Raw genomic sequence first — 27,678 nt, forward strand, 5'->3', positions numbered from 1 at the left:
GGTCAACAGAGCTGCCATGGTCAATAGCACTGCTGTGGTCAATAGAGTTGCAGTGGACAACAGAGCTGCCATGGTCAATAGCACTGCCATGGTCAACAGACCTGCAGTGGTCAATAGACCTGCAGCGGACAATAGACCTGCAGTGGACAATAGACCTGCAGTGGACAATAGACCTGCCGTGGACAACAGAGCTGCCGTGGACAACAGAGCTGCCGTGGACAATAGAGCTGCTGTGGTCAGTGGAGTTGCCATGGTCAATGGAGCGCTATGATCAGCAGCACTGCCATGGTCAATAGCACTGCTGTGGTCAATAGAACTGCAGTGGACAATACAGCTGCCATGGTCAATAGCAGTGCTGTAGTCAATAGCACTACCATGGCCAATAGCACTGCTACCTGTGGTCAGTAGCACTGCCATGGTCAACAGCACTGCTGTGGTCAATAGAGCTGCAGTGGACAATACAGCTGCCATGGTCAATAGCAGTGCTGTAGTCAATAGCACTGCCATGGCCAATAGCACTGCTATCTGTGGTCAACAGCACTGCTATGGTCAACAGCACTGCCTTGGTCAACAGCACAGCTACCTGTGGTCAGCAGCACTGCTATGGTCAGCAGCACTGCTACCTGTGGTCAGCAGCACTGCTATGGTCAGCAGCACTGCTATGGTCAGCAGCACTGCTATGGTCAGCAGCACTGCTACCTGTGGTCAGCAGCACTGCTATGGTCAGCAGCACTGCTATGGTCAGCAGCACTGCTACCTGTGGTCAGCAGCACTGCTATGGTCAGCAGCACTGCTATGGTCAGCAGCACTGCTACCTGTGGTCAGCAGCACTGCTATGGTCAGCAGCACTGCTATGGTCAGCAGCACTGCTACCTGTGGTCAGCAGCACTGCTACCTGTGGTCAGTAGCACTGCCGTGGTCAGCAGCACTGCTACCTGTGGTCAGCAGCACTGCCGTGGTCCCGCCCCGCCTCGGGCTCAGCCGGCTCATGGCAGCGCCCCGCCCAAGGCACAGCCGCCGAGGCCCGCTCGGACGGCCCGCAGGTTTGAGCTCGTTTCCCCGCTCCGTTTCCTCCTCGCGTTCAGCAGCGCCGCCCCGAAGCAGCATCCGGCTGTGGGCGCGCTGCCCCGGGGCCATCCGTAGGGATTACCGCTCCTAACCGCGCCGAGCTCGGCGGGATTTCCCATTCGCTGCCTCCAGCGGCACCCACCCCCGCCCGGCCCTCCCGCCGCCGCGCCGCCCGTACCTCGCAGTCCGCGCTCCGAGGGGCCTCGCGCGGGCCGGGCCGGACCGGCGGCTCCCGCTCCCCCCTCGGCGGGCAAAGGCCCGCGCGGAGCCGGCCCGGCCGAGCGGCCAACGGTTCAAACCGACCCCACCCCCGCTCCCGGCGGCCTCCGCTGACAGCGCGGCCCGGAGCTTCCGTTTCCGCGGGCCGCGCCGTGCGGCGGGATGGCCGGGCGGGTCGGGGCGGGCGTGGCGGCGGGTCGGTGCGCGTCCTGCGAGCGCGAAGTGTGCGGGTGCCGCTCAGGAAGAGATCCGGCGGCGTTGGGCAGCGCGCCTGAATTTGATGGGGATGTTTCTGCTTGTGTGGCACGGGCCGTAGGAAATAAACACGCCGCGTTTAGGAGCGTCGTTTGTAAAGCTGAAGGTGGTCCTGCTGTGCTGCCATCCAGGCGGTGATGGATGTAAAGAAGCGTCGTACGTGGCTGAATATTTTAGATGTGGAATCGTGGAATATCGTCAGTTGGAAGAGACGCATAAAGATTATAAAGTCCGATCCCTGGTTCCTCACAGGACGCCCCAGAAATCTAGCTCTGTTTGAGATTGTGGTCCAGACGCTTCTTGAGCTCCTGCAGCTCGGTGACTGCTGCCCAGAGCAGCCTGTTCCGTGCCTGCTGCCCTCTGCTGTAGAACCTTTCCCTGTTATCCAGCCTGGCCTTCCCCTGCCACAGCTTCACCGCTCCCTCATGTTCTATCGCTGTTATCAAAGGTCAGCACTGCCCTGCGCTCCCCTTTGTGAGGAAGCTGCAGACCGCAGTGAGGCCTTCACTCGCTCTCCTCTAAGCTGAGCAATGTATCCGTACACATTGCTGTGCACACACATTGCTGTGCACACGCATTAAAAACATCAAGAGGGCCCAGCAGAGGATGAGGCAGCACCCACGGAGAAGCAGGAGATGTCAGGCATTCCGTGAGGTCCCCCAGGAACCTTGCACAGGGGATGTGCCAGGTGCCTCAGCGCTGTGCTGCAGCCTGCACCCTAAAAGCAAAGACTTGAAAGAAATGGAAGGTAATTCTTGGGTGTGTTGCATTCTTTATTTTAATTGCTGCTAGTTGGATACTGGCTGAAATTACTTTTAGCTGTTGCTGTTTGGACCGCGTCTTCATTATGATTAACAACTGGAAATATATAGATAGATAGATTTTTCCAACACAGTAAGATTACCAGGAGACTGACTTGCTTTAGTAGCTGAACTGCTGAAATTTCCGCCTCTGAATCATCACTTACAGTGCCCAGATTTGTCATGGGAATTTTGTAATCATAATGAAACTGATCTGCTCAAGTCAGTCCAACACAGAGGACTGTTAGTGAGCAGGCTATGGGAAGTTTGATGGGTGTAACAACACATCTCTTTCCAAGTAGGATTTTCAAGGGCAGCATATTGACTAGGTAACATGTGAGGCTTGTATTTCTGCTCACCACCACAAGCCCTTTTTTTGTTGTTTTAATCTGATGTTTGAAAAGGGAATTTTTAAGCCAACTCTTTTGTATGCTCTTCATTGGTACATATCCAAGGATTGCCTTCAGAGATGAATATCTCTATCATGCTAATCACAAAACTCTTCTCTTTGAAAAAGAAAATTTGCTCTTATATTTGCTGGTGAAAAAGAATGTGAGTCAGGGCAGAACCAGTGAAATGAACCAGTTCTCTAGGATAAATTTATTGAGGGAATAGAACCAGATTCTGGGTCTGCTTACCAATGCAAGCAGCCAGAGAGTTTGAAGACTACCTGGATTTATGTGACAATTGCTTAATTTTAGTGCAAAAAGAAGGAAAAACAAAATGTTCAGGCAAAGATGGTGGTCTTGTCTTCATCCAAAGCTGCAGCTGGACACGATGCATAGCCTCCAAAGGAAAACTCCATGTATACAGTTAAAGAACACTGAAATATTGCAGCCAGAATACAGAACTAATTCCCAATTTGAATTGTAAAAATATGTTCATTTAAGTGAAACACATGGTACTTTTATGTACTGCATTCTCTTATCTCTCTAACTGTCTCAGCAGGTTGCCACAAGTAACACAAGCACAGCTTACGGCATTCTTTCAAACATCTAAAAAATAAAATGACAGGTTTCACTCACTCATACCAGCCTTTGGAACACCTCTAGTTGCAATACATTATTTTTCAGACCTTCTAAGCAAACCTTTCATGTCTGAAAAGTTGTGATTCACAAACACCTCACTACTTCAAAGACTTATCAGGTCATAGATTTCCTCCCCCCCCCCGGCTCCCACCCCTATCCTTCTTCCTTTGGGAGACTAGATAATAAATTCAGCATACGAACATTGACTCCTAAGGGTGATTCTTTCAAGTAGTCAAATACTGCTTATCCAGCTAGGAAGCGGGGCCAGCTGATGTGATGGTTGTCATCCTGCTGTAACAGGGAAAGCTTGTTAAGATTGCTTAGAAAAATCTGTATGTTCCTGGAGCAACGGTTTTTGTGCAAAATACAGATCATTTCAGGGAAAACTTTATTTATTCCAGCTTCACAGTGTTTAACTCTGAAAGACAAGTTAATATTAAACTGTGTTTGGTATCTCAGTTAGTGTCCTGAATATCCAGATCCCACACAATGTTCAGACTAGATTTCCAAACAGATAGGTTCCTGCCAGGTGATCTGCGTATGTATTTAAGGTGGTTATGAATATTTTGGCTTTTAAGTCAGACATCCTTTAGAGGTTCCATTTAAACATATTAGCAATCAAACACAGCTCACATTGTGCCACAGAATAGACAAATTTACTCTTAACAACTGAAGAGGCAGCTTCTACTTCTCTTATCTGCTGATAAGAACCAAGTACTAAATGATATTACTATCATTTGATTCAACCTCTCCTTAAAAATAGGAAAACAAGAACAAATGATTTTGGGAATACTATTCAAATATTTATGTGCATCCTTAAAAGATAAAAAAAAGCTGCTGGGAGTATGTTCAAAGTTTTCTTAAGAGTGGCTTTAGCAGAGTGGCTAGTTTGATGTTGATATTAATGCTAAATGGATCTTTCTAAAAGTTCTAAGGTAGGTTGCTTGCTGTGTTGCTTACTTCTGTGTCTTATCACAGAGAAGAAGAGAGAATCACATGTGCTTCACTATAAGTTATTGTAAGCATGCAACAAATATTCCTCCATCACTTAGTAGTAAGTTGAAATTTTAAGTATTTTTCTGATTAGAAATACAGACATAAGCACAACATTTGCTAGACTCAATCACAGCAGTGGTTCTCCTATAATGGAATGAAAATTACAGATCACTTCAAAGCTGCTTGCTGACCAGAAATCATTATTATTGCTCAATGGTGCACAGTTTTCTTTCTTTAGAAAGGAACCTGCTACATTGCATAATATTTAAACAGAGTTAAACATTAACTGCTGTTTTAAACAGCAGTTTCATGTAATATTAAAGTCATGAGAACGTAAATAGTGTCATTAATTTTAGCAATATTTTTGGAGTATGGAAGAATCCTTTATCTGATGCAATTAGTTTTTCTGTGGGACAGTAAGCCACTAAACACATTTTGGAAAGCTCCAGCTTTCTGCTTGCCTAAATTCTGGAAAATCCTAGGCTGATGACCTTCTGTCCATCTATAATTAAAGGTTGGCTCCTTATCACGTAACAGAGGAAATGGAATCAGAACTCAGCTAATTACTCATAAGGAAGGCCTTCTATAAATCAGTTAAGAGCTAAAGGATTTGATTGATGTCTAGGTGATATTAAATCAAAACACTCTATTGGCCAAAAGTTACTTTATTCTAAAGGGGTTGCTATTGAGAAGATCATTTACAATGACATAAAAGCTGGAAATATTGAAAGAGAAGTAGTGTAGCAGGGATGCTGAAGGAGGCAGAGGAAGTTAATGGCTGAAATAATGAGTCACAGCTTGTGAAGGAGGCTGGGATAACAGCAGCAGGGGAAAGAGCAGAGACTGCGTACTCAGCGCTTCCCAGGTTTGCCTGGAATTTACACTCAGAGGTCTTAAGTTGTCCTGTGTATCCACGTATCTGTGTCTGTAAGACATTCGGTACTGCTTTACTTCTTTGACTCATTTCAGATCTTCGCATGGTTTCATGTTCGATGGGTCCGTCTTAACAAGGCTTGAAAAGAAGCCACGCTCTGTTGAAAACAAGAGGTTGAGACCTTGGGTTAAAGTCTTACAATGTGCAATGGCTGAAAACAATGCATCTCAAGGGCTCTGCTAGATAAGCAGTGAATTTTTGCTTGCTGTAAGCTGCTGGAAGAAATTCACTATTTTAATTTCTACTTTAAAAAGAGCTAAATGGTGTCCACCTGAGGGCAATCCAAGCACAAGGAGGTTTTGACCATAGGTAGTCTGTGTTCTTTCCTTCACTTAGGAATGAAATGAAACTTGCAAGGAATATTGACAAAACAGGTGCAAAGCACTTCCTCTTGCTGATAAACTTTGCTATTTCATCCCTTCATTTACTCTAAACAACAGAGTGACTGCGAACCAGTTCCTCCAGCATCAGGATAGCTGCCAGCTGCTTTTTAACTCTTGTCCCAATGTCAGAAGCAGTCAGAGTCATGTGGGGGCAATTCAGCAGAGCAGCAGTGAACAGAACAGGCTCCCAGGGCTGAGGTAGGATCTAGGCTCTAGAAGTTGACCCAAGGATTCATGAAATCCCAGAACTCTTCACCTCTGGCCCTTTGGCTGGGCTAGGCCTCTAATTAACACCTCTTGGGAGCAGGAGAAGGATTGCTTCCTAAATGCCCAAGAACTTTAGCACAAAGCAGGTGAATCAGCTGGTCAAATGCAGCTTGAAGATGAACTGGGACACTGCCCCCTGACACAGACAGGCAGCTGTGGTAAAATTAACCCAGCTCTTACCTTTGAAGCAGAAAGGGAGAGTGAGATTGCCATTCACACACTGAACAGGCACGGTGTAGGCACAGGATTTCTCTTTATTCTTGCAGTAGAAGGATATAGTTTCACCATGCATGATGCCTTCCTTAAGATCACTCTGAACTCGTTTCTTCTCCCCTTCATATAATACTACAGCTTTCTTTACTGGAATTTTACATGGCTCTGTAAAACAATCCAGTTATAAGCAACACATAAGGATGGTTAGAGCTCTCTTTTGAAACATGATTAGAATAGATCCCATGAGAAATTTGCATTAGAGAATGACAAATGCTGTGGCCCACACATATGCAATACTTCTGCTGATATTATGATATGAAGAACTTTGCACACCTGCGTACAGGAGCAAAAAATTCTGGTGAAAACTCAGCCCCAATAAAATTCCTAATTATATGAAATAGAAAGAGGACAGGAAATATTCATATATAATACATTTTGGTGTCTGATTATTGGAGCTGGTTCCAATACATCACAGTGTAGAATGTTGAATGCTGGGAGTCAGATTATCAGGACCTTGAAATCACAGCTTCAATTTACTTGTGAAAAGACACGAAGGTGCAACAACTCATTGACAGTCAGTGGTGCTCTTCTGGGAAAATGAAATCAAATTGGTGGTTTCTAAGAGATTCTATATGTGTACCTTTGCAGGATGGCTTTGTGGACCAGTTCCCTGTCTTCTCACATCGGGAGTGCTTAGGTCCCTCCAGCACATATCTGGACTGGCAGCTGAAGCTGACACTTTCATTGTAGTGATATGTTCTACGAACAGCAAAATTCAAGAACCCATTTTCTATTCCAGTTGGAGCAGGACAAGTGACAGCTGCGGTGCAACAACAAACGAGAAACGAAGCTTTGTCACTGCTGCAGTTCTAAAAGATGCAGTATGTACTTCAAAAATGCATGTAAAATTTTTATACTGGTTCATTTTGGCACCTTGCACTGGAGAACATTGTCAGGGAAAATATTATAGATAAATAAATAATTTAAACACATCTGTTGTGGTTGTACCCAAAATGTGGTATCATTTCACATTCCATTCTCTAGCCTAAGGATGAGGTTGCCTGCCTCTGAGATGAATGCCAGCATTTAGCAGAGTGGTGTCCCTGCACGTGGGCAGCCAGGCTTCCTCCACACTGGGAGCAGTTTCACAGCCTTGTTTGCACAACCTTCATACCTGCAGCAAATGTTTTGTCAATCCCATCTTGTGTGCAGTCTTGCAGACACTGTCAGCCATCACCTTGCATTCATGATTCTGACTTTCAGAATGAGTGTGCTGTATGTTTATAAATAATATGCTTTTTTTTTTTTTTCCCTGGGAAATAATTACTCTTTTTGTATGTTGACACATACAATTCTAGGATTTTGTTTCAAAGATGCTGAAAGTCAGTTACCCACCCCTGCATTCCGGAATGCTGCTCCAGGTGCCATTGGCTTGGCAGGTTGCTGTCTCATTTCCAATAAGTGCCAGAGGTGGTACACATTCGAAAACAATTGTGTCCATAAAGTAAGAAATATTTCCAGGCTTTAAGAGACGGTAAGAAAGGACTCCAAATTCAGGAATTGAGGGAGGTGCACAAGTCACAGCTGGAAAAACACAGCATTCTTAGAAAGAAAAGCTTAAGAACTGAATTGTTATCACAGGAGCAATTTGTTTATAGCCAAAGTAACCCACACACAGTGCCTTGTGGAAGTATAGCTACCAAAACAAAAAAGATCCAATTAAAAGTCTCAGGAGCTTTTCCATGTGTAATTCATGATTTTTGCTGTATTTTTTATACTATGTTATACAGTGTTGTGTTTTTTCCATAAAACATTTATGCAGGACAGGTCACAGCAAAAAACATGCATAGTAGCTGTAAATCATGATGCCATTCTCATTTTTATATACAGGGAAGATGAATTTGATGGGACAAACATCTTACCTTGAGTTGTAAATAGCATCCCTGATCCTCACCTTTTACATAGAACTTTAAACTGTATTTCTCTATAAATAGAACCCACACCTCTAAAACAAAATATACAAGCTGCTTCTTGATTGTTCCTGATCTTTTTTAGAACACTGCAATGGGAGGCTTCTGAAGAAGAGTATATGTCATTCTGAGTGATGTAAAGGAACCCTTCCATAATAACAATAAGGAAGCAGTAGTTTTGGGGTATCTGATCACATACGTTGACACTGGGGGGGGATTCCACTCCACTTGCCATCTGACATGCATTGGCTTGTCCTTGACCCAACGAGATTGTAACTGTAAACAGAAAGATCTGGTTATCAGAAAACTTAATGAGCCTTTTTGTATGGAGAAAAATCAGTTTGTTCTTTGTGAAGATCTCCATTTCCCATATGCAGATTTAATAACAGCCCAGTTCTGAAATTCTTCTCTAATTCAAGCACTTACTAACCTGAAAAGAAGTTTAGATTCAAACATGAAAATATGTTAATATCCAGATATTTCAGATTTCTAGAAAGAATGCTTGATACAACAACATATTTCACTTTCAACTCTATATTCTATTTTAATGTTATAATAATTCCTATGACTGATTGATATTGTGGATATTTGTAAGTAGTGAGCACTGATCAGTGATGTTAATCTTAGAGTTTCTTAGGAGCAGTTCGTGGCTGGTTATGGCAATTAGGATGAATCTCTTTGTAAAGAACTCAGCAGTCAATCCCTGAAGTTACTGAAATGCATTATTTTATTATAATGCCAATTTAACTTACATGTGTAATCTCTCTAAATGCCTCCCTCTCCCTACTCCTCTGTACATATATTATTACTAACACTGATATTTAAAGAAATGCTCATTTTGTATCGATTGTATAAATATCACATAGCTGCAGCCCAGTAAATTATCATTAGTGAAATCAAATCAATTCAAGTCCTATTGCTACATTTGATATAATAGGTGAATTAATTTATTCCTTCTCTTGTCTGTTTTGCAGAAAAGAAAGATAACTGAAGTTTTAGCACTCTTCAGTGAACTCTGGCCTATGGCTCACCTAGGATCTTCCCAGGTAAGCAGTGTTTATTAATTACTTGCTCAAACAGAGTGACTGCATGCTGCCATCAAATATCTCCTTGCATTTAACTTAACTATGTTTCTTTAAATGCATGCTCATTTCTAAAACCAGGAGGCAGCCTTCAGTAAAAGTGCATTTGCTCGAGGGACTAAATTAGGATTAAGCTCATGTTTTCATTTACTGAGCTTAGAAAGATACGGAAACAAATTTTTCAGCCTCCAGATCCTGACAGCATGATGACTCAGACGGAGATTATCCTTTCTGTGCTGTAGGATTTCATCTCATGATGTAATAAGAGGATTTTAAAAGCAAGGGGAAGTGGTCTGGAATGAATCTTTGCATAAAATTTCTGCTGTTTTCATAGTTTTCATGTCTGCAGGACATTGCTTTGGAGGAGCAAAGCCCCAAGTCAGAACTAAACAGAGAAGGACCCCCAGATATTCCATTTTTGAGTCTCCAAAATGCAGGTGGATTTTAGTGTGGTATTTTCTGAGTTCCTTGGCTTGCAATGCTGCAGAACACAATAGTACAGCATAGTGCTGTGGTTTAGATTTTGTACTGAGTAGCACAGAAAAAGGGAGCGCTTACCCTGGGTCACATGAAAAACTTAAGGAACTCTGGTAGTGGAAATCTCTAGAATCAATTGTTCCATGCTGCAAGAGTCCAGGGGTGGGACATCTCTTTGCTGTTAATCAAAGTTTAAAAAAGGATAGTATTATTTCCCGAGGCATGAAGCTAGCACAGTGTGAACGGGTTGATCTTAAAAGGGTCTGAGTGCTTTCCATGTTTTTCCACTTCTGCGTACTACATTTCATAACCTGCTTTACATTTCTATCAAAACATAGCAATGATAGTTTCCGAGTTTTTGTGATGAAAATATTTTCTGCAGTTGATTGTCTGAGGAAAACAGCTGTTATGCAATTAAATGATAAAAATGAATAGCAATTGATAGGCAGATATTGTCAACCAGTGTATGTCATTTGTAGTATAAGCAGCACTGAGATGAGCCCTTACTTACGTAGGCATAAGAGCGTGTTGAGAGGCCACCTGCCATTGGGCTGGCAGATGTACTTCCTCTGGCCGTTGTTGGGGACAAACCCTGGCCTGCAGGTGTATTCTATTTCTTCACCCACATTATACTCATTTTTGACCACATTGATTGTGGCGAACAGCACTTCTGGTGGCTTGGGACAGACTGGAAGAGAGAAGAAAATTTACAAAAAGTAAAGCAGAAAGCTTGAGATATTCAAGTTTCTGTATTACAATCTATTCTCTTTCTCCTGGTTCCCTCAGTTACACCCCAGGGTAGCACTGGCTGTTAGGAAATGGAAGGCAGGCACTTACCTTTCACTGCAAGAGCAGAGTGGGTCAGAGCAGCCACACACAGAAGCAGGGCCAGGGAGTACATTGCTGCCAGCCCACCAGCTTCCCCAGTGACTCTCAGGCCAGTGGTTCCCCCCTTAAAAATAAAGGCATCCATAAAAGGATGGTTACATATTAACTCTTTGTATTTATTCCCACCCAAGTAAACAGAAGATAAAGGGGTCCTTGTGTTGCTGGAATAAAGGATGATACAACCATCACATGTTGCATTTGCACATAATGCAGGGATTCAAAGTCTCTACTGAAAATGCCTCCTATTGATTCTGCAGAGCATCTCCTGAAGGGACTGATGGTTTTGAGGAAACAAAATCATCTTCTCAGCATCTGTAGAGGCTGAGAATGGTTGGATCAAAGAATAAAACTGTCATGGAGAAGCTTTTGTTAATCACTTGAGCTTGTACTCTTCCACATACAAGAGTTGTAGAAGTCTTTTAAAAACAAAATCACAGAATCACAGAATCAAAAGGTTCACGTTGTCATAGGCCTCCAGTGATAACACCAGCTTAATGGTGGTTTATGCTGGATGATGATCTGGCCTGAAACGTCAGGCTCCATGGGCCTGTTTTGTCTGATTCACATTGCCAGTCATCATCTTTCAATTAGCAGATAACTAGTTAGCCCTTGCTTTACTACTTCTCTCATTGTCCACAGTGCCAGCTGTGCAGGCAGGAAAAGTGAAATAATGGGTCTGGATTGTGCTTAATTTGTGACAAGGAGTTCAGATTCGAATCATATTGTTGGGTGGCATAGAAACTTGTTGTGACTCTGCCATTTGGGGTCATCAAGTCAAAACTACATAGCTATCAGCTGATGCTCCGATCAGTGCATTTTTCCTAATTTAGCAGATTTTAATTGCAGGAACATCTCAAGTGCAACCAAAATAACATCTGTGTAATCATTGTTACACAGTTTGCTGTTTCTAATCTCAGTATCCTCCTTGCCTGCTGACTCACAGCCTGTGAGGGGGAGTGAGGGACATTGGGAGCTCAGACAAGAAGCTAGGTTGTGTCAGATCCTTCCTGCTGTGATCTTAAATACTTTGTTTATTTTTGCTTCATACATTTTCTGCATTTGAAATGTAGACTTTAGCCACAACATTAAACAATTAGGAACATGCTGGTCTTATCAGAAATAAAAATACGTGGATGGCTTGCTCAAAATGTTTACCAAATACACAGTGCCAAAGGGCAAAGTACAACCTCTAAATCAACCAAAAAATACAGGCTTGATTTTCTGTTTTTACATCTGCTTATTTCTCCTTTTGTCCCAGCCTACTTCTTCCTTTTCTTTCTCTACAAATATTTCACCTTTCCCAACACACTGCTATGCTGCGCTGAACTTCCTTGCCTTTGAGTTCTGTCCTTCCTCGGATCTGCTTGCTGTTTTGCTTGCATTCTTTTCTGCGTTTAAAATAGCACAGGAATAGATAGACGCGATTTAATCCATTTCAGCTCTGACGGTGTGAGCAGTTCTCACTGTGCTCAGCAGATGGCAGAATGTACCAGAGTACATGTGCCACGCACACCTGTAAACTCCAACTGAAGTTTCCTACGCTTCTTTAAGAGAGAGGAAGTCACGTAAGAAAAATTGGGCTGAATAAAGCACACGCTGATCTTTGCATGTCGTTTGAACATCCACTGTGGGCAATAACTTCGCTGCTTCTAAAGCTGGCAATAAAACTTTGAATGACTGCATATGAAACTGAAAGAAAAATACCAAACGTTGTGTTTCATGCAACTGCACAATGACTGCCAGTGTTGTGATTTATTTGGAAGACATATTTTTCTGTAATAAGAGTCATTAGAAAGCATGTTGCCAATAACTGTGCCATCTTCCATAACTGCACGGGAGGGATTCACCTCAGCAGAACATGAGCAAACCAATCTCGTTCTCTCTATATTTGGTGATAATATGCAGTTGTTTATATCGTTTGACTTCTCATCAAATCCATGTGTTATTTATTGCTGTAACTCCTCTAAACCTGGTTATAAAGCAGAACTTTTTGTTAGTGGCCATATAAATGCAGAGCAGACTGATGTTCACCACCACAAATAGTATTATATTCTAAGGAAAGAAATGCTGGCTGCAGGCAGAGTAGTTGTAAGGACACGCTGAGATGATGCTGGCTAGCACCATATGCACAGTATCAGTCCCACAGAAGACTGCTACCCATTTTTGTGCTAGCATAACCTAAAGAAGAGTATGTAGGAGGGGTGTGAAAGAACTTTGCAGAAGCTGTGCTGCCTGGGCAAAAATATGAAGGGCAGCAAGGCAGAGATCAAGAGTGTGTGTTTGAAAAGATAGCAATCTAATGATGGAGCCCAGCATTACTCACTGAGCAGAGTAGTTTCATTTATGAATAAGAGATGGGGAGAGGATAAGTCAGCAAAGCTGTAAGAGTGGAAATGGAAATGTGAAAGAGTTTAAAACAAAAACAATTAAAAAAAAAATAGAGGGATACAAAAAGAGAAATGATGAAAACCAGCCAATGTAGCAGCATTCTTCCTGATACCAGAGGTCAACTGGAGCTGTCAAGACAAGAGAATACATTGTGGTAATTGGAACACAAGATAATAAGAAGCTGGACAAAGACTTTCAGGCAGAAACAGTCTCTCCTAGAGGTATTTTGCAGAAAGTTTGCAGGAACAAGACAGACTGGAGGTCAGGTCACCAAAGTAACTGTTCCCCAGCTAATGAGCCAGACTTTAATCTGTCCACCTGTTTCTCCTACTGATGTTACAGCTTTCATGATCTTGTAGGATTTGTCACACCTCTGTTGCTGCCACGGACTTGCTGGCAGTCTGTCTATCTGGGTGATGTGTTGGGTCATGTCACCCACCATTCTCAAGCTTTTACAAGTGTTCTTCAACCAGAAAATGTGTGACACAGCCCAGCCGGTTCAAAATGCAGGTGTTTCTCAAATCACACAGAATGTATTGCTTAAGGCCACTGAGATAAATTATTAAAGAGAGATTGAATGCAGTTCTCTTTTTTGTGCCAGCATCCCCTTCCTGAGGCCCTCTCTCTCTGGCATGAAAGCTGGGTTTGGAGCTCTGCTTGGACCTACAACTTCATCCTTTTCCTACAAAGAGGAGTTATTCAGATTCCAGCTTATTTCTTTCTGTTCTTTTTGTTTCACATGTCCATCACTAGCTTTGTATGTGTGTGTGCCCATTGATCACTCTGAAGTAGGAGGAGATGATGGTCAGATGGTTCGTGGCTGCATCCATGCTCCTCTATGGGAGCAGGTGTTAAGTTACAGGTCCAATCACTGCCCTTCGTGTTGCTGTGATAGTTCTATTAATATTTGTTCAAAGTTCATTTATGCTCTGCACAAACATTTTTATCGCCTCCACTCAATACATCCGATATTGGAGTGCTCCATAACACTGAAAGAGATAACAAATGGAAAGTAAGAAGGTAAACTGCATCATTTCCAGCCTTAAAGAAAAATAATTGCTTTTAGTTCTGGCCGAGCTGAGGCTATTTCCTAAATAGTGGTTCCATTTAATATTTAATATAGAACTGTGTAGATAATTTAGCTTTATGTATTCATGCTTAGCAAAATATTCAGCCAGCCAGAAGCCAAGATCCATCTGCACTGAATTAGTTTTCCAGTCAATGTTCCCTACCTGCTGAAAGTAAACACACGGTAATTTACATTGACCTGGAAGGATGTCTCACTGACATCAAAAGTAAACAATGTCTGTGTGACTTCTGAAAATATTGTTTTCATGTAGTAGCATAATTTAGGGTTAAATGGCACTTTGATTTCACTAACTGAGGTTAGTGAAATAATTATCATTTCAGTCCTAGACCTCAGGTCACTTTAAGCACCCAGCATTTTACAGGAGGTGTGGTATTAAAATACCCATTCCTGTGTTAACCTGAGCTGCTGGAGGGCTGGCAGGAGCAGTTTCCCAAGTCTGAGCAGGTCTGTGCCGTCGCACAGAGATGTTCCATTTTTCACATACATTAAACTCACAGTGTACAAAACCAGAGAGTATTTTAAAGCCACTTCCTCCTCTCCGCCTTCTCATTTCCTGCAAAGAAAATCCAGAGAATCTCTCACAGTTGTACTGCAACACAAATATTGTAAAACAGTCTGTTCCTCTGATCATTTTTTTCTGAATTTTCTCTAAAAAAAAAAAATTAAAAAAAAAATCCCATACTATATTTCTTTATCAGGAATGCTGAAATACGAAGCTCTGGGAGCAAATTGTTCTCCATGAGAGTTTGACTCTGCTGTGAATCAATGGGGAGACTGGAGAAGGCAGGGTACTGACCCAGCTCAAATCAAACCCAGTATTTTCTCCCACAGAGCTTGAAAACGTGTTTTCTAGATTTCCTCCATCATTGATCTTCTGCTTTCTATGAAGTCAGATTTCCGTGAGAGCTTCATTATATAAGAGTTCTGCCTCAGGTTGTCACATTGTTTACAAGCTGGGGTGAGTTCAGCCCCGGTCAGGATCTCCTGCGGGTTCTCCCAGAGAAGTGCAGTGCTGCTTGAATGCACTTTGTGCTTCCAGTACATCAGGAACACCATTAACGTTTCACCACTTTGCATCCAGTGGAGCAGTCCTCCATCCCAGAATGACTCCATCACTCTGACGAGGATTTCTGTGGGTAAATGAGAGAGCTTTTATGTTGTCTCTTCCTCCCTTGGCACATCACCACAATACTGTCAGAAAGCCCAACTAATGCCAGATTTATTTACTGCCATTCTTCGGTTATATACAAATGACAGATAAGGGGATCAGTAATGAAGGAGTTGTTAGGTATATTCATCATCAAAAACTTCATTGTAAAGTGCATGTGTCTCAGAGCAGCCTAGAATCAATGCAGTGTCAGAGGTTTCCGCTGCTATTGCCATCGGCAGCTTCGATCTAGAGAGATCCTCTGATCTCTATTAACCCATGGATATTATCTGTGAAATTCTTTCCGGGCAGAATTCCAGAGTGTTCCAGATGAAAAAAATTCATCTTCTTTGCTATTCTGCTCCTGTGCTGTGTACGATGTAATCAAAAGGTGAGTATTGGTCACTCTTACAGCCAAAGCCAAAACCCTCACAAGCCTTCTCAGTGCTTGAGAATATAAGTTATATGGAATTAACAACATGACAGGACTAGAAATTTGTGCCAAATCTTTGTTAGTCAACACAAATAATTGATGATAATATTTCCTCATATGTTTTTAATCTGATACTCTTAGCAGATTTACTCCAAAAGGAGAATTTTTTCCCACTTTAATCTTGTCTGAAAAAACTGAAAAATCTCAGAACTAGAAATTTCATAAAACACTGGAGCCAGGTTAAGGCCATTGACTTCTACAAGCTGAATTTTAAGTTTTCTTGAATATTTAAACTTGAGTGAGTGGGTTTAGGGCTAATGTGATAGGAAAGATCAGTTTGCCCTGAGTTTCCACAAGAAACTCCTGGGGCTGTTTCAGCTCCTTGATGTGGTCTGTGTCTGCTGCTCCTGACATCTCATTATCCTGCGTCTGGATCCTGTTCACAGACTGATCTCGTTCCAAGCAGCACGACACTTTTATTGTATGGACCATTAGACAGTATGAAGATATCAATAAACTAATTTCAGTTTGTGACAGCCTCCCATCTCCAGCAATAAATCCAGGGCAAAGCATCTCTAAGAGGAAGCAGATTTTGAAGGGGCCGGTATCGATAACTGGAATCAGATTTTCAGAAGGGCTTAAATTCTATTTGGACAACTAAATGAAGGTCATGCTTTCCAAAGTGCTCGTTTTATTCAAGTAAATTTTTTGTCATACTGGGCTATTTGGAAAATGTAGCTACCTATTTCAGTTTCCAGAAGGAGACATTACCAACCTCCACATGCACGTACATCTCTGAAAACATGGATTATAGTGCTGTTATGTGTTGTTACCTAGCCATCTTTTCATTGTAGCTTTGCATTTCTTTCGCAGTTTAGTTTTAAAAATATAGATCAGGGGTCAATTTTCTTTCTCTACTCATTGCACATGAAGACACAAAGACATTGTCAACAGTTTGGCAGCAGAAGGAAATGGAATTGCAGATGTTCCAACATGGCCAGTGCTGAGATCAGTGATATCCTCATAAATGAAGTTCTGAAAGGAGAAGATGTACAAATGTTTTGGAAAGGGCAGGTCCTGAGCATTCTATGAAGTGCTTAATATTGCTCATATGCATTGAAAATATTCAGCACATGTACATCTTTGCTACTCCCATTTATTTTGTTGCTATCTGTATTTCTGGAAATATTCTCATTTTTCCTACCTCGTGTCATCTAAGCATGCAGTTGGTAACAAGAGGGTTATTTTATTTTTGCATGGACATCAAAGTCATCAAGTTCAGTAATATTAGCCCACCGTGCAAGTTGGCTCCAAACCTTTCTGAAGGGAACTGGCTGCCCAGCTCTTATATCACCAACATGAGAGCACAGCTGGAACAAAATCCCCTGGCACTTGGGCAAGAGATGTCCTGTCATTCTTTTTTCCCATAGCACTGCGGGTGTTTGGTTTTAAAATGCTATTTTCTGGAACAAAACTATTTTTAAATGTAGTTCACATTGGAAGAACATCTGTAGCGTTTTGTAGTCTCACAAGCAGCAGTTCTGAGCTATGAAGGTCACCACGCCTTGTGGAACTGAATGGTAGCATGGGACTTACTTAACGCAACCTAAAGAGATGTTCCCTTGTTATGATATGTATCAGGCTGCTAATCTCTTCAGTCTTTAATCCACAATACTGGATTAAAAGACCAAAAATAGACTCTGCTGTCTTTAAGGGACAGTTCCTGTTGGGCTTTTTGTTTGTTTGTTTTGGAAAATGAAAATTCCAGTGGGGAATCAAATGAAAATTGAACACTAACAGAGTCCTCCCTCACACTGTGTCTTCAAGACAGAGAGGTTTCCCACACTTCATTTTTCAGTCAACTGACACTTTGGTATTTTGAAATTTTTTTTTCTTAAATTAATGTCAGCTTGCTTTGTGCACCAGGGTTTTCTCTTTTCAGTTCTTCTAACTTAAACAAATATTTTAAAGCTGTGTTTGCCCAGCCAGACTCCTGTCATTTCCATTATTAGTGTTTCCAGAAGTGTAAACACTTGTGCAGAGCACAGCCGGACCTGGAACAATTGGAAATCTTGCCATTGGAAACAGCACTCGGCTTTCTCCGTGTCAACATGTCATAACATAATGGTGGCACACAAAGAAGGGCATATCCTGTGTATTCCAGCTGATAGGTTTTGTTTTCCTCTCACAGTTATTCTCTAGAATAAACCAACTGTGACATGTAAGTTACTGTTTCTTACACCTGTGATAAGTGATGCTCAGCTGTCAGAAATAATAATTTGAAGCACAATCTGTAGTGCTGTTTACATCTCATATTCTCTTGGAGAAATAAGCTGGCTTGTACAAAATTATCATCCCTTCCAATAGAATATTTGTTTGGATTCAGTAAAAAATATACAGCACCTTGCTATTCACATCGAAATAATGGGAAATTTCTCTTTCACTTTGGTGTCAGTGAGATGACACCACGCGGCCCACAACCAACACGAAGAAGCTGTAGCTGTTGTCCTGACATTGCATAGATGTGCCACTCAGTACCCAAAGCAGATGCTTTGCAGCACGCCAGCAGTACAGAATAAGGTACTCGTCAGTTTGGGGTCAGAAAGCACACCCAGGATAACAACACATCAGAGAAAAGCTTCAGGCCAGTGTAGGCACTGCTCTTCTACCTGTTTCTGATGGACGGATTTTACTATTCAAAGCATTGTATGTACACCAGCTACCAGAGCTCCTTTAACCCATGAACTTAAACCCTACATATACCGTTAACATTTTGCACCAAAACAACTGGAAAAAAGAAATAGAGATTGAGGATAACATTTCAGCATCTGCCAGCTGACTGCTTTCAGTCTGGGGAAGCTCCTGCCCTGTGGTTAGCAGCACCTGACCTTCTCCTCCAAAGATGTTTGCTCTCTGCCATGCGCATGGCAGCCTCCTGCATCAATGCCAATCCTCGTGCTTGGTTCAGCTGGGCAAAGATTCCAGGAGCCCATTGTCTATCACAAGAACCACCTACTTTGTTTCCTTTGAACCTGTGTGCCATGTTTCTCTAAACACAATAATAGAGGCGCTCTTGTTTGGCTGGCACAAGAGAGGGTTGTTCTTTTCAGTGTGGTTTGAGTGCTTTGTTTGTATTTCCAAGTCTGAGCCTTTCTGCCTTTTTTTTCCACGCGTACGTTTGAAGACTGAAATTTGCCTACACAAGAGAATTGTTCTGATGCACTCAAAAGAATGTGAATTTCTTTTTAGAAGCGATGTTGAAAATTTTGCAGAGAGATTGCTGGTGGAAAGGACAAACTGCAAAACAACAGTGATAAAAAAACACTCCAGCTGAGGCAGAAATTTTTATTTATACAATCTAGAAAGAGACAAAAACCCATGAAACGTCCCAAAGGACCACCGTCACATTTCAGTGTGTAACAGCATCAAGCTCTGATTCAGCTCCAGAAGCAGGAGATATTTCAGCATGTTCCTACTGCACCTCAGATGTGAGAAAGGAAAACAATCGGTTGTCACTCAGTGTTCTGATGAGAACACTGATATGAAAAATGAAGATCTATTTTACCCCGTGTTCTGTATATCACCAGCCATTTATTTCCAGTCCTATGGAGGGCGGTGGGGATAACTCACAGCTCTGTGTGACACGTGGGCATTGCACCACTTTCAGTGAATTGCAGGTTGGAATGATGGCACTGTGTACATGTCAGAAAGAAAAGCAGGGTTTTCCTAATGGATGTATATCAACGATGCAATTTCATCCTTTCCAAATGACTGTGTATTATCAGATGCCTTTTTTTTTTTTTTTTTTTTTTTTTTTTTTTTTTTTTTGTCCCCAAACTCTTAGGCACTATTTTATTCTGTGAAATTCCATCTCTTGTAAGACTGTTTTCCTATGCTCAGCCTTCTTTCTGACTGCTTCAATACATACACTCAAGCTTTCACATTAGTACTAGCATGTGTGAACAAGCTGTCACATGGAATAATTTGATAATAAGCTCTGTCTACAGATCCAGTATTTCCTAACCTGCAATATCAGGAACTTCGGGGAAGAAAGGCAGAAAAGAGAATCTGGGTAAGCACAGAAAGACACAGAATTACACAGACCCTGCATACACAGATGCAGACAGACTCCAAGATGAAGATAGCAGTGCTGGTACAGGAAGATGCAAAGCGAGCACGGAGGGGATGGGTGAGTGGTTGGACAGGTCAGTGGTTGGATGGGATGATTTCAGTGCTCGTTTCCAACCTTAGTGCTTCTGTGAATGTATGAACATATTCTTGCCTTCCTGCTCGGCTCCAGCAGGAGACAGAAGAAGGCTCACACATGTATTTACACTGCCACATCCTACCTTTTTCTAAGTCTTGGAAACACGTATGGTACGTTGTTGCCAAAGTGTCTGCATAAGAGTAAGAAACAATGCTGCTGCTGAACGCCTAACAGGAGCTGGAGAACCTGTAGCAGAATGGGCATGGTGTACTGATTAACAGCTGCTGATTTGAGAAAGGGAGCTTCAAAACTAAACTCTGTGCATGATTTCAAAGAAAGAAACAAAGAATGTGTTGTATGGGAAAAAAAGGTGGGAAAAGCTGGCTTTAAATTTTGACAGAATCCTGGATATTAGTGGAAACTGGGGATGGGTTTGGACTTCGTTACAGCAAACAGTTATTCCACAATAGTTGCTGGAACAAATGTCTCAGAAGCTGACTGTGAAAATTCCTTTGAAGGATGAGATTGAATGAAGGAGATTGTTTTTAGACAGCAAGTTTGCAATGAAGTCATCCTTCCGGACAGGAATCTAACTGCTTGTTCTGATGGCTCCCTAGAAGAGGAAGTGATTGTAATTTGTTTTGAAATGTAAGGAGAAATTGGGCTGTGAACTTCCGTATAGGTCTACAGCAGGAAGTGATTCCTTTTTTTGTTGCATACTTCTAAGAAGCAGGAAATAATAAAAGAGAGCAACAACTGCCTAAGGCAGTGATGAAGGTGTTCTCTTTGCCTTTCAAGCTGATCGGATGCAGAGTGCACACATCAGAATAGAACAATCCAGGACCTTTCTCTGGGACACTCACAGACCTGGGATGGTATTGATGCAGATATAGAAAGCCCTGGAGGAGCTGAGTTTGTTAGAGCAATCATCTTCAGTAACACATCATCCAATGGGACCTTCCAGCAGAGGAATATTCATACATGAGTAAATTTCTTATCGGGTGACTCTATAAACTGATTTGGAGTTGGAAATTCTGAATCTGCTCTGATTTAATAACCACTTATATGCCTGAACACAGATGACAGTATTGACTCCTTGGCCAGATGGCCTGACTCAGAAACAAACTGCAGTGCTACCCGAAGCAGAAGGGCAAAGCTGGGGCTGCTGATGGTGCTGTGTGTGCTCAGAATGGCAGACTGCTTTCCTCCAGTAATTCACAGAGGAAGTGTGAGTTCCTGTAGCACCCACAGGACCTGCAGGCAGAGGAAATTGGATGTCCAGGCTGTTAAAAGCTGATGTTGGGATGCATATACCAAAAGCATCTGGTGAGTGGAACATGGCATCCCATCATAGCACCGCTGTGACATTTCCTGGACGTGGTGAAAAATCTTGATGTTTAAACACAGATACGTATACATACAGATTTTTGTGTATTAAAGCCTTGTGTAAGTGAGAAGCATCCAAAATACTGTGGTCAGGGGAGTTGTACATTACTTACAGTAAGGGAAGGTTATAATGCCATAATGCTTTGCCCAATCTGAGGGTTGCTATGCTCTCATAATGGATTTTTTCCCTTGCCTAATAGCCATATTCATAATATACAAAAAAAATTGGTTGGGTTTGACATGCAGTGAGGCAGAGGAGTGACCCCAGTGTGATCTCAGTGTCACAACTGTGGCTTTTCCCTGAGGCCTAACGAGGCGATCAGCAGGTGCTGGAAATAGGAGCCTGGGACACATGCCAGAGTTTCAGTGAATGAATCTCAACCAGAGCCGCTCTCAGGGAAGAAACTGGAATGCAAAATGAATCAGCAGGTTTGTGAGATTTGATTTGAGAAAGGGAGCTTTCATAACTACATAATTTATAAAGTCCCCCAAATCTGATGCAATGGAGGTGTGTCTGATCGGTCAGGCTCTCCAGTTTCAGTAGCTCTGTTTGTAAGACAGCACTAAAGGAAAAACAAAGAATGCATTCCATATTTCTTGATAGAATACTTAATGAGAGTACAAAATGTTTCTCAGTGCTCCTCGTGCTTTGGCATAAGTTAATTAAGACAAGAAAAATCTATTCCCTCTGAACAGAAATAAGGGCTTTGAAACATCTGTGCACAATAGGTAGAAACCAAACACAAAATCTTTCTATTTTATTGAATTTCAGATCAAATTTGAACGTGGTTGCTTGCAAAATAAGAGCCTGTGAAGTAAGGGCACATGGCAGTAATTGGACTGACTGGCACATGAGCTGATTCCTTAAATGCAGAATAAAGGAAGTCTGGCCCTGTCCCCACTTCTTTGGTGTGAGGTTGTGGTGTAGCAGCTCAGCCAGGCTGCACCCAGAAACCCAAGCTGGCACAGCAAGAGTAAGAGAGATAACGTGTGATGATTGCACGGTAAATGTCTGCGCTCGACTTCTCCCATCAGCAAATGAGACTTAATTGGAATCAATTGGCCTTCTTTCATTCTTGTGAAATATTGCACAGTGAACATGCTTACACAGGTGTGGAACGGTGCGGGGCAGAGGAACTTTTAGTCACAGAATCACAGAACTGTAGGGGTTGGAAGGGACCTCTGGAGATTCCCCAGTGCGACTTCTCATGTTCCAATTTGTGCCCATTGCCCCTTGTCCTGTTGTTGGGCACCACCAGAGCCCTTCAGTTATTGATGGGCACTGCTCAGAGCTCCCTCAGCCTTCCCTTCCCCAGGTGAATAGCTCCAGGGCTCACAGCCTTTCCCCATCAGGATGTGCTCCAGGACCCCACCATCTCTGCACCCTCTGCTGGGCTCTCTCCAACAGTTCTGTCTGGGACTGCAGAGCCCAGAGCCGGGCGCAGTGCTCCAGCTGTGCCCCCAGGGCATCTCCCTGCCCTGCCCTGCAATGCACCCCACCGAACCGTTGGCCTTCCTGGCCACCAGGGCACACTGCTGCCTCACGACACTGCGCACCCATTCTCCGTATGTGAAAAATATTTGGCACTAACATTTTTATTTTTTGATAATGGTTAAGTCTTATTTCCTTTGGGACACTGCCGTGCTTTATGCGGTGTTTTCCTGAATGCACGGAGTTACTGTATGGATCGCTGTAGGAAATGATGTCTGTGCCGGGTGCATACAATGTTTCCACGTCCTGAGACTGTGTGATGTGAACAGGAGCAAAGCAGTTATTTACAGAGCGTTACACAGGCACGAAAACGGGATAGAAGTGGCTGTGCACGTGTGCACGCACCAACTAGTGGAAAGGAGTTGGCCGCCCGCTTCCTGCCCGTCCCACGGCAGCGATGGGTGCTGGATGGCAAGGCCAACGCAGCGGGCGCTGCCGCGGGGCCGCCGTTCCCCCGCACGTACCGCGCAGCCGGAGGGCAGCGGGCGGCGCGGCTGCGTGTGCGCTGCGGGGCGGGGAGCGGGGAGAACCGCGCGGCTCCTCTGTCGGCGGCGGAGCGGCAGGAGGCGGAAGGGCCGGGCGGCGTACGGCGGTTGTGCGTGTGTCTGTGTGTCTGCGTGTCTGTGTGTCAGCGGGGAGCGCGGCCCCGACCGCAGCAGGTGCCGCCCTCGCGGGCCGGGGGGAGCCGAGGCCGGGGGGAGCCGGGGGCGGCTCCGCGCCCGCCCCGCCCCGCCGCGGCCGGGGGCTCGCTCTGCCCCGCGGGCGGAGCGGCGACGCGGGGCCGGGATTCTCCTCCTCCCGCTCCGACGTCAGGCTCGGGAGCGGGAGGCAGCGCCCGCCGCCGCCGCAGCGTTGCCAGAGGTTCGGCGGCCGCCGGACGGGGCGGACGTCGGGGCGGCTCCCGGCGGGCAGAGCGGGGAGCCATGGCCGACGTGTTCCCGGGCTCCGAGCCCGGCGCGGCCCCGGACGCGGCGCGGCGCTTTGCTCGCAAAGGGGCCCTGAGACAGAAGAACGTGCACGAGGTGAAGGAGCACAAATTCATCGCGCGCTTCTTCAAGCAGCCCACCTTCTGCAGCCACTGCACCGACTTCATCTGGTGAGAGACGGCCCCGAGCCGCCCCTTTCCCCGCCGCGGTCGCCTCCTCCCCCGGCCCCGGCTCCCCCCGGTTCCCACCTCCGTTCCCCCGACGCCGCCGCTCCGGGCAGGTGAGCCGCTGCCCCCGGGCGAGCACCGCTCCCCGCCCCGTCCCGCTCCGCGGTGCCCCGCGGCCCCGTCTCCTCCCCCGGCCGCGCTTTGCGGCCCGGCTCGCGGGCGCTGAGCTCCGTGGCACACAACTTGTGCGGCCCCGCCTGGAACTTTGCGCTCGATTTATTTCCTCTGGCTGGGAAAGCGCGGTGACACCCCTGCTGCGAGGAGAGTTCTCCGAGGAATGGCTCCTGCTAGAGGGAGGGGAGGAAAACTTCCTCCAACACCCTCATTACTCAGCCTCTTGGGGAAAACACGCACCGAACCCTCCTGCCGTGCCCTCTTCTGGGCGACAGCGCAACGCTGAGCGGCCCCGAGCGCCCTGCGGGAGGCAGCGGCCGGAGCTGGGGGCTGGGAAGAAGAATAGGTAGGGGCTGGAGCCGGAGCTGCGGTTTCCCCGCCCGCCCGGCGGCAGCTGGATCCGCTGGGGTGAGAGGGCGGCTGCCCTTCTGAGAACTGGGCTGCGGTTCATTGCTGGGTATGCGCCCGGATCTTCTCACCTGGGCGCTGAGCACAGCCTGCCTGGCAGAGCATCCCTCCTTTTGCATGCTGGAGAAACGCTTAACATACATTTGCAGAGTGAGGAGGGGGAACAGGAATGAGGAGAGTGCAGAGGAAACAGGCAGACTTATTATTATCCTATTTGGAAAGAAAAAGAAGCTAATCTAGTTGTTGGAAAAGTGAAAGACCTTCACAAACCACTTTAAAATGAATTCAGAGCAGACTGAATTGAACGGGCAGGTGTGGAAGCGCAGCGCTGTGATGTTGAGTGCCACAGTTAAACCAGAGCTCAGTGCTGCTGTTAGAGAGGCAGCCGGTGACAGGATGGGTCTGAAAGGAAAGGATATCCTGCAGCTGACAGGTGGCACGGGGAGCCGCTCTGGTCTTCTCTTGTTGCTGAGATCAGTGCATTCGGCACACGGGCATGTGACAGCTCTAGAACTTGTTTCATTTCCTTGTACGAAGACAGACAGGTCTTGAATAAGTGCCACGCACCATGAAAAATGCTTCATCTCTTTCCAGAATGACACGTGGCTATTAACATCTGCTTCAAGGTATAAAGAATGGCAAAAGCGACCTTCAATGAACCGGGCAAATAGATTTTCTACTTAGATTAGACTCGTCCGGGTAACACAGCCTGAAATAACACAGCCTTCCTTACCTTCTTAGACAACATTCACCTCTCTCCTTTGCTTCTGAGCACTGATGGATTTTGAAGACCTCTTCCTTAAAGTGCGCTGAGCAGAGCGTTGGGTGGTGCTGCCTTCCTGTGCTGCTGAACGTGCTCAGCTCAGCCCATAAAGAGTGGCTGTGCCCTGGGGTAGGCAGCAGAGCAGCGGCCTTTGCCATGTGCCTGTTCAAAAAGATGAGAAAATAAAACCAAAAAGCCCGCTTTGTGTTCTTCACCCTGCTCTCAGCTTTCCAACATTTGCACACTTGTGTGCTTTCTACTTTTGTGAAGCGATAGTGGTGACAGAATGACATTACATAGGGGCACACGCTGCCAGGTTACACACATGGTTGTATATCTCTTCTGGGCTTCTTAGCTTGGGCGCACCTAAGTTGATAGTGGGGAGAATGCTTTTCAGTAGAAAGACAGAAAAAAATACTGCAAGTTGTACAGAGTCCCTCCCCACCTGATGTGAATTCATACTGGAGGCTTTGTCCCTTCTCTAAATTAAATTTTAAAAAAAAGGAAAATGATGATAATTTTTTCAGATCACTTCTGCAGTGTTCCCAGTGAAACTCAGTGAAACTCTGCATTAACTCGAGCTGCCTGCCTCCTGCCCAGGCTGTTTGCTCTTGGCTGTGCAACTCTCCAGTTGAGAAACATCCCACAAAGAGGGGAGATGCAGAGAGATGTTTATAGATCAGATCCTCAGAGCGTTTATTTTTGTGGAAAGGCGATGTTGAGTGTTTAAAGGTAAACAAATAAGCAAAAGCAACAGCGTGGAGATTTGCTGTAGGTGTAAGAGAGGTTCAGGATGGCACTGAATTGAATGAATGCAGCTCCTGGCTGCATTCATTGGGGCGCGATTGTGTTTCGTTATGGAAATGAAGCGGGGAGCTGGGAGAGCATCAGAGTGCTCCCAATGCCTTCTCATCTGTACAGAGCCCTTTATCTGCCTCCTTCCTACACTGCAGGCACCCTGGGATGGGGCTGAGGAATGGAGTCGTGTTTGTGTTCTGGGTTCTGCAGCTTGGGCTGTCTTACACTGCTGTTCAGTGGTGTTCAAAGAGTTGAGATGTTCTGCAGTGATCACTGATGATGATAATCGAAGGTCGAAAATAGCTTGTGAAATAATAACAAAAATAAAAAATAGTTGCCAGAAGCTGAAATTAAATAGGCAGTGGCAGCACTTGTGCTCTGCCTGGGGTTGGGTGGGCTGTGCTGCGTTGTGTATTTTTAAGTCTGTTGCTGTCCTGGTAAAATGTAAAGAAATTGAACAAGAAAGTAATTTGATGCGGTTATAGATCAACGAAGCGATAACGAAGCATACTGAGACAGGTGTTCTTTATTTTCTTTTTTTTTTACACAGGGGATTTGGGAAACAAGGATTCCAGTGCCAAGGTAAGGCTCGATGCTTTCTGGCTGCTGTGTGAAGGTGGGCAAGGCGTGCCTGCGGCGGGGAGCCGTCAGCATGGAAAACCTGAGCAGCTCTGCCTCTGTACATTTGAAAGGAAGACAATTATTTGCTTAATTAACAATTGGTATTTATATCATATGCACTGAACGATCAATATCATTGAAATGATGGAAAGAGAGTTGGATGTGAGGAGATTTAAGAAAGAGAAATATCATCCGATCTGCGTAGGGCGCAGCTTCGAACTTTTTCCTGAGAATAATCTGTGCAATTTAGCTTTTGCAGAGACCATTTTTCACATCAGAAGCTCTTGTCTGTGTGGGCGTTTTGGAAAATGGATTCACTTTTTAGTCATATGGCTTCCTTTCATAACCCAAAGTCCCTGCTTTTAATTGTCATGCGTTGTATGGTTTGGAGGACCTTTGGTTTTATTACGTTTTAGGATAGGTGGCATTTCTCTGTGTTATGTAATAGACAATAAACCCCCACTCCCCCAAAAGAGGCGCATATAATGCCACCTAAAATAAAGAAATCACCAATTTAATAATTCTGCTAACCTTGAGAAACTGAAAGCTATTGCAGTGGGAGATAACGGCATGCAGGAAACCCAGAGCACGAAGCACTGTGTTCTCGTGTGTTCTGTGCTATTGCCAAACTCTTATCATTAGTGACCATTTAATCATAAAGCAGCCACACCCAACTATTTGTCCTTTCTGTGCCATGTGTTTGTTGTGCCTCTCCTTTCCCTACCTCCTTCCCTACGTTCCACCTGCAGGCGTACCTTGTGTTCTCATTAGCTGCCTGTTTCTTTCATTGCTCTCTTAATGGTTATTCGCTAATGCTTCAGAGCGTATTTGACTTTGCTGAATGCTGCATTTACTGCTTCGTTGGTGAAATGATGGATTCTGTGGTATTTTTATGAAAGTTGATGTTAGTTGATACTTCTTGAAATGAAACCTCAGAGTATCCGAACGCAAACACGAGATGCCATTTAAAGATGTTGCAAGATATTTTCCTGTCTTCAAGTAGAGACTTGCAGAGAGACGTTACTGATGCATACCGGGAAAATATTGCGTGCTTTGTTCAGGCATGGTAAGAATGCAGCCATGGTTTTACCATGGACC

At 44.4% G+C, this 27,678-nt stretch overlaps 3 protein-coding genes and 1 long non-coding RNA gene across 9 annotated transcripts in view; 2 read left to right on the forward strand and 2 right to left on the reverse strand.

Annotated features, from left to right (window-relative positions):
- Positions 1-1,405, reverse strand: part of CEP112 (centrosomal protein 112) — a 139,759-nt gene extending 138,354 nt beyond the window's left edge. For 3 of the 4 annotated variants that reach the window (XR_016459126.1, XM_090122078.1, XM_090122079.1), the window contains exon 1: positions 1,247-1,375. The gene's annotated coding sequence lies outside the window, so the exon portion shown is untranslated. Of the gene's footprint in view, positions 1-1,246 lie in introns of all 4 variants that reach the window. The other variant, XM_031598830.2, reaches the window with a different exon arrangement.
- A 3,610-nt stretch (positions 1,406-5,015) lies between these two features.
- APOH (apolipoprotein H) lies at positions 5,016-10,682 on the reverse strand. Its single transcript, XM_031598832.2, has 8 exons — positions 10,530-10,682; positions 10,204-10,380; positions 9,774-9,870; positions 8,333-8,409; positions 7,559-7,747; positions 6,804-6,983; positions 6,131-6,328; positions 5,016-5,397 (listed from the first exon to the last, which is right to left on the reverse strand). Exons 1-8 carry the CDS (start codon positions 10,663-10,665, stop codon positions 5,327-5,329), a joined length of 1,125 nt encoding a protein of 374 aa, XP_031454692.2. The 5' UTR covers positions 10,666-10,682; the 3' UTR covers positions 5,016-5,326.
- Positions 6,968-22,359, forward strand: LOC149915373 (uncharacterized). 2 transcript variants are annotated; one of them, XR_016459127.1, is made up of 3 exons: positions 6,968-7,044; positions 9,108-9,179; positions 22,004-22,359. It is a non-coding gene; the product is annotated as an uncharacterized LOC149915373 (long non-coding RNA). The 2 variants fall into 2 exon arrangements; XR_016459128.1 differs by lacking the exon at positions 22,004-22,359 and adding an exon at positions 12,020-13,555.
- A 1,184-nt stretch (positions 22,360-23,543) lies between these two features.
- Positions 23,544-27,678, forward strand: part of PRKCA (protein kinase C alpha) — a 112,614-nt gene continuing 108,479 nt past the window's right edge. Inside the window, exons 1-2 of one of the 2 annotated variants that reach the window (XM_090122069.1) lie at positions 23,544-23,819; positions 26,510-26,541. In XM_090122069.1, the coding sequence (XP_089978195.1) occupies positions 23,647-23,819; positions 26,510-26,541 (205 nt within the window). In that variant the 5' untranslated portion in view covers positions 23,544-23,646. The remainder of the gene's footprint in view (positions 23,820-26,509; positions 26,542-27,678) is intronic. The other variant, XM_031598829.2, reaches the window with a different exon arrangement.

This window comes from Phasianus colchicus, chromosome 20 (assembly GCF_987193195.1).
Source record: "Phasianus colchicus chromosome 20, bPhaCol1.hap1.1, whole genome shotgun sequence".
NCBI classification, from domain to species: domain Eukaryota; kingdom Metazoa; phylum Chordata; class Aves; order Galliformes; family Phasianidae; genus Phasianus; species Phasianus colchicus.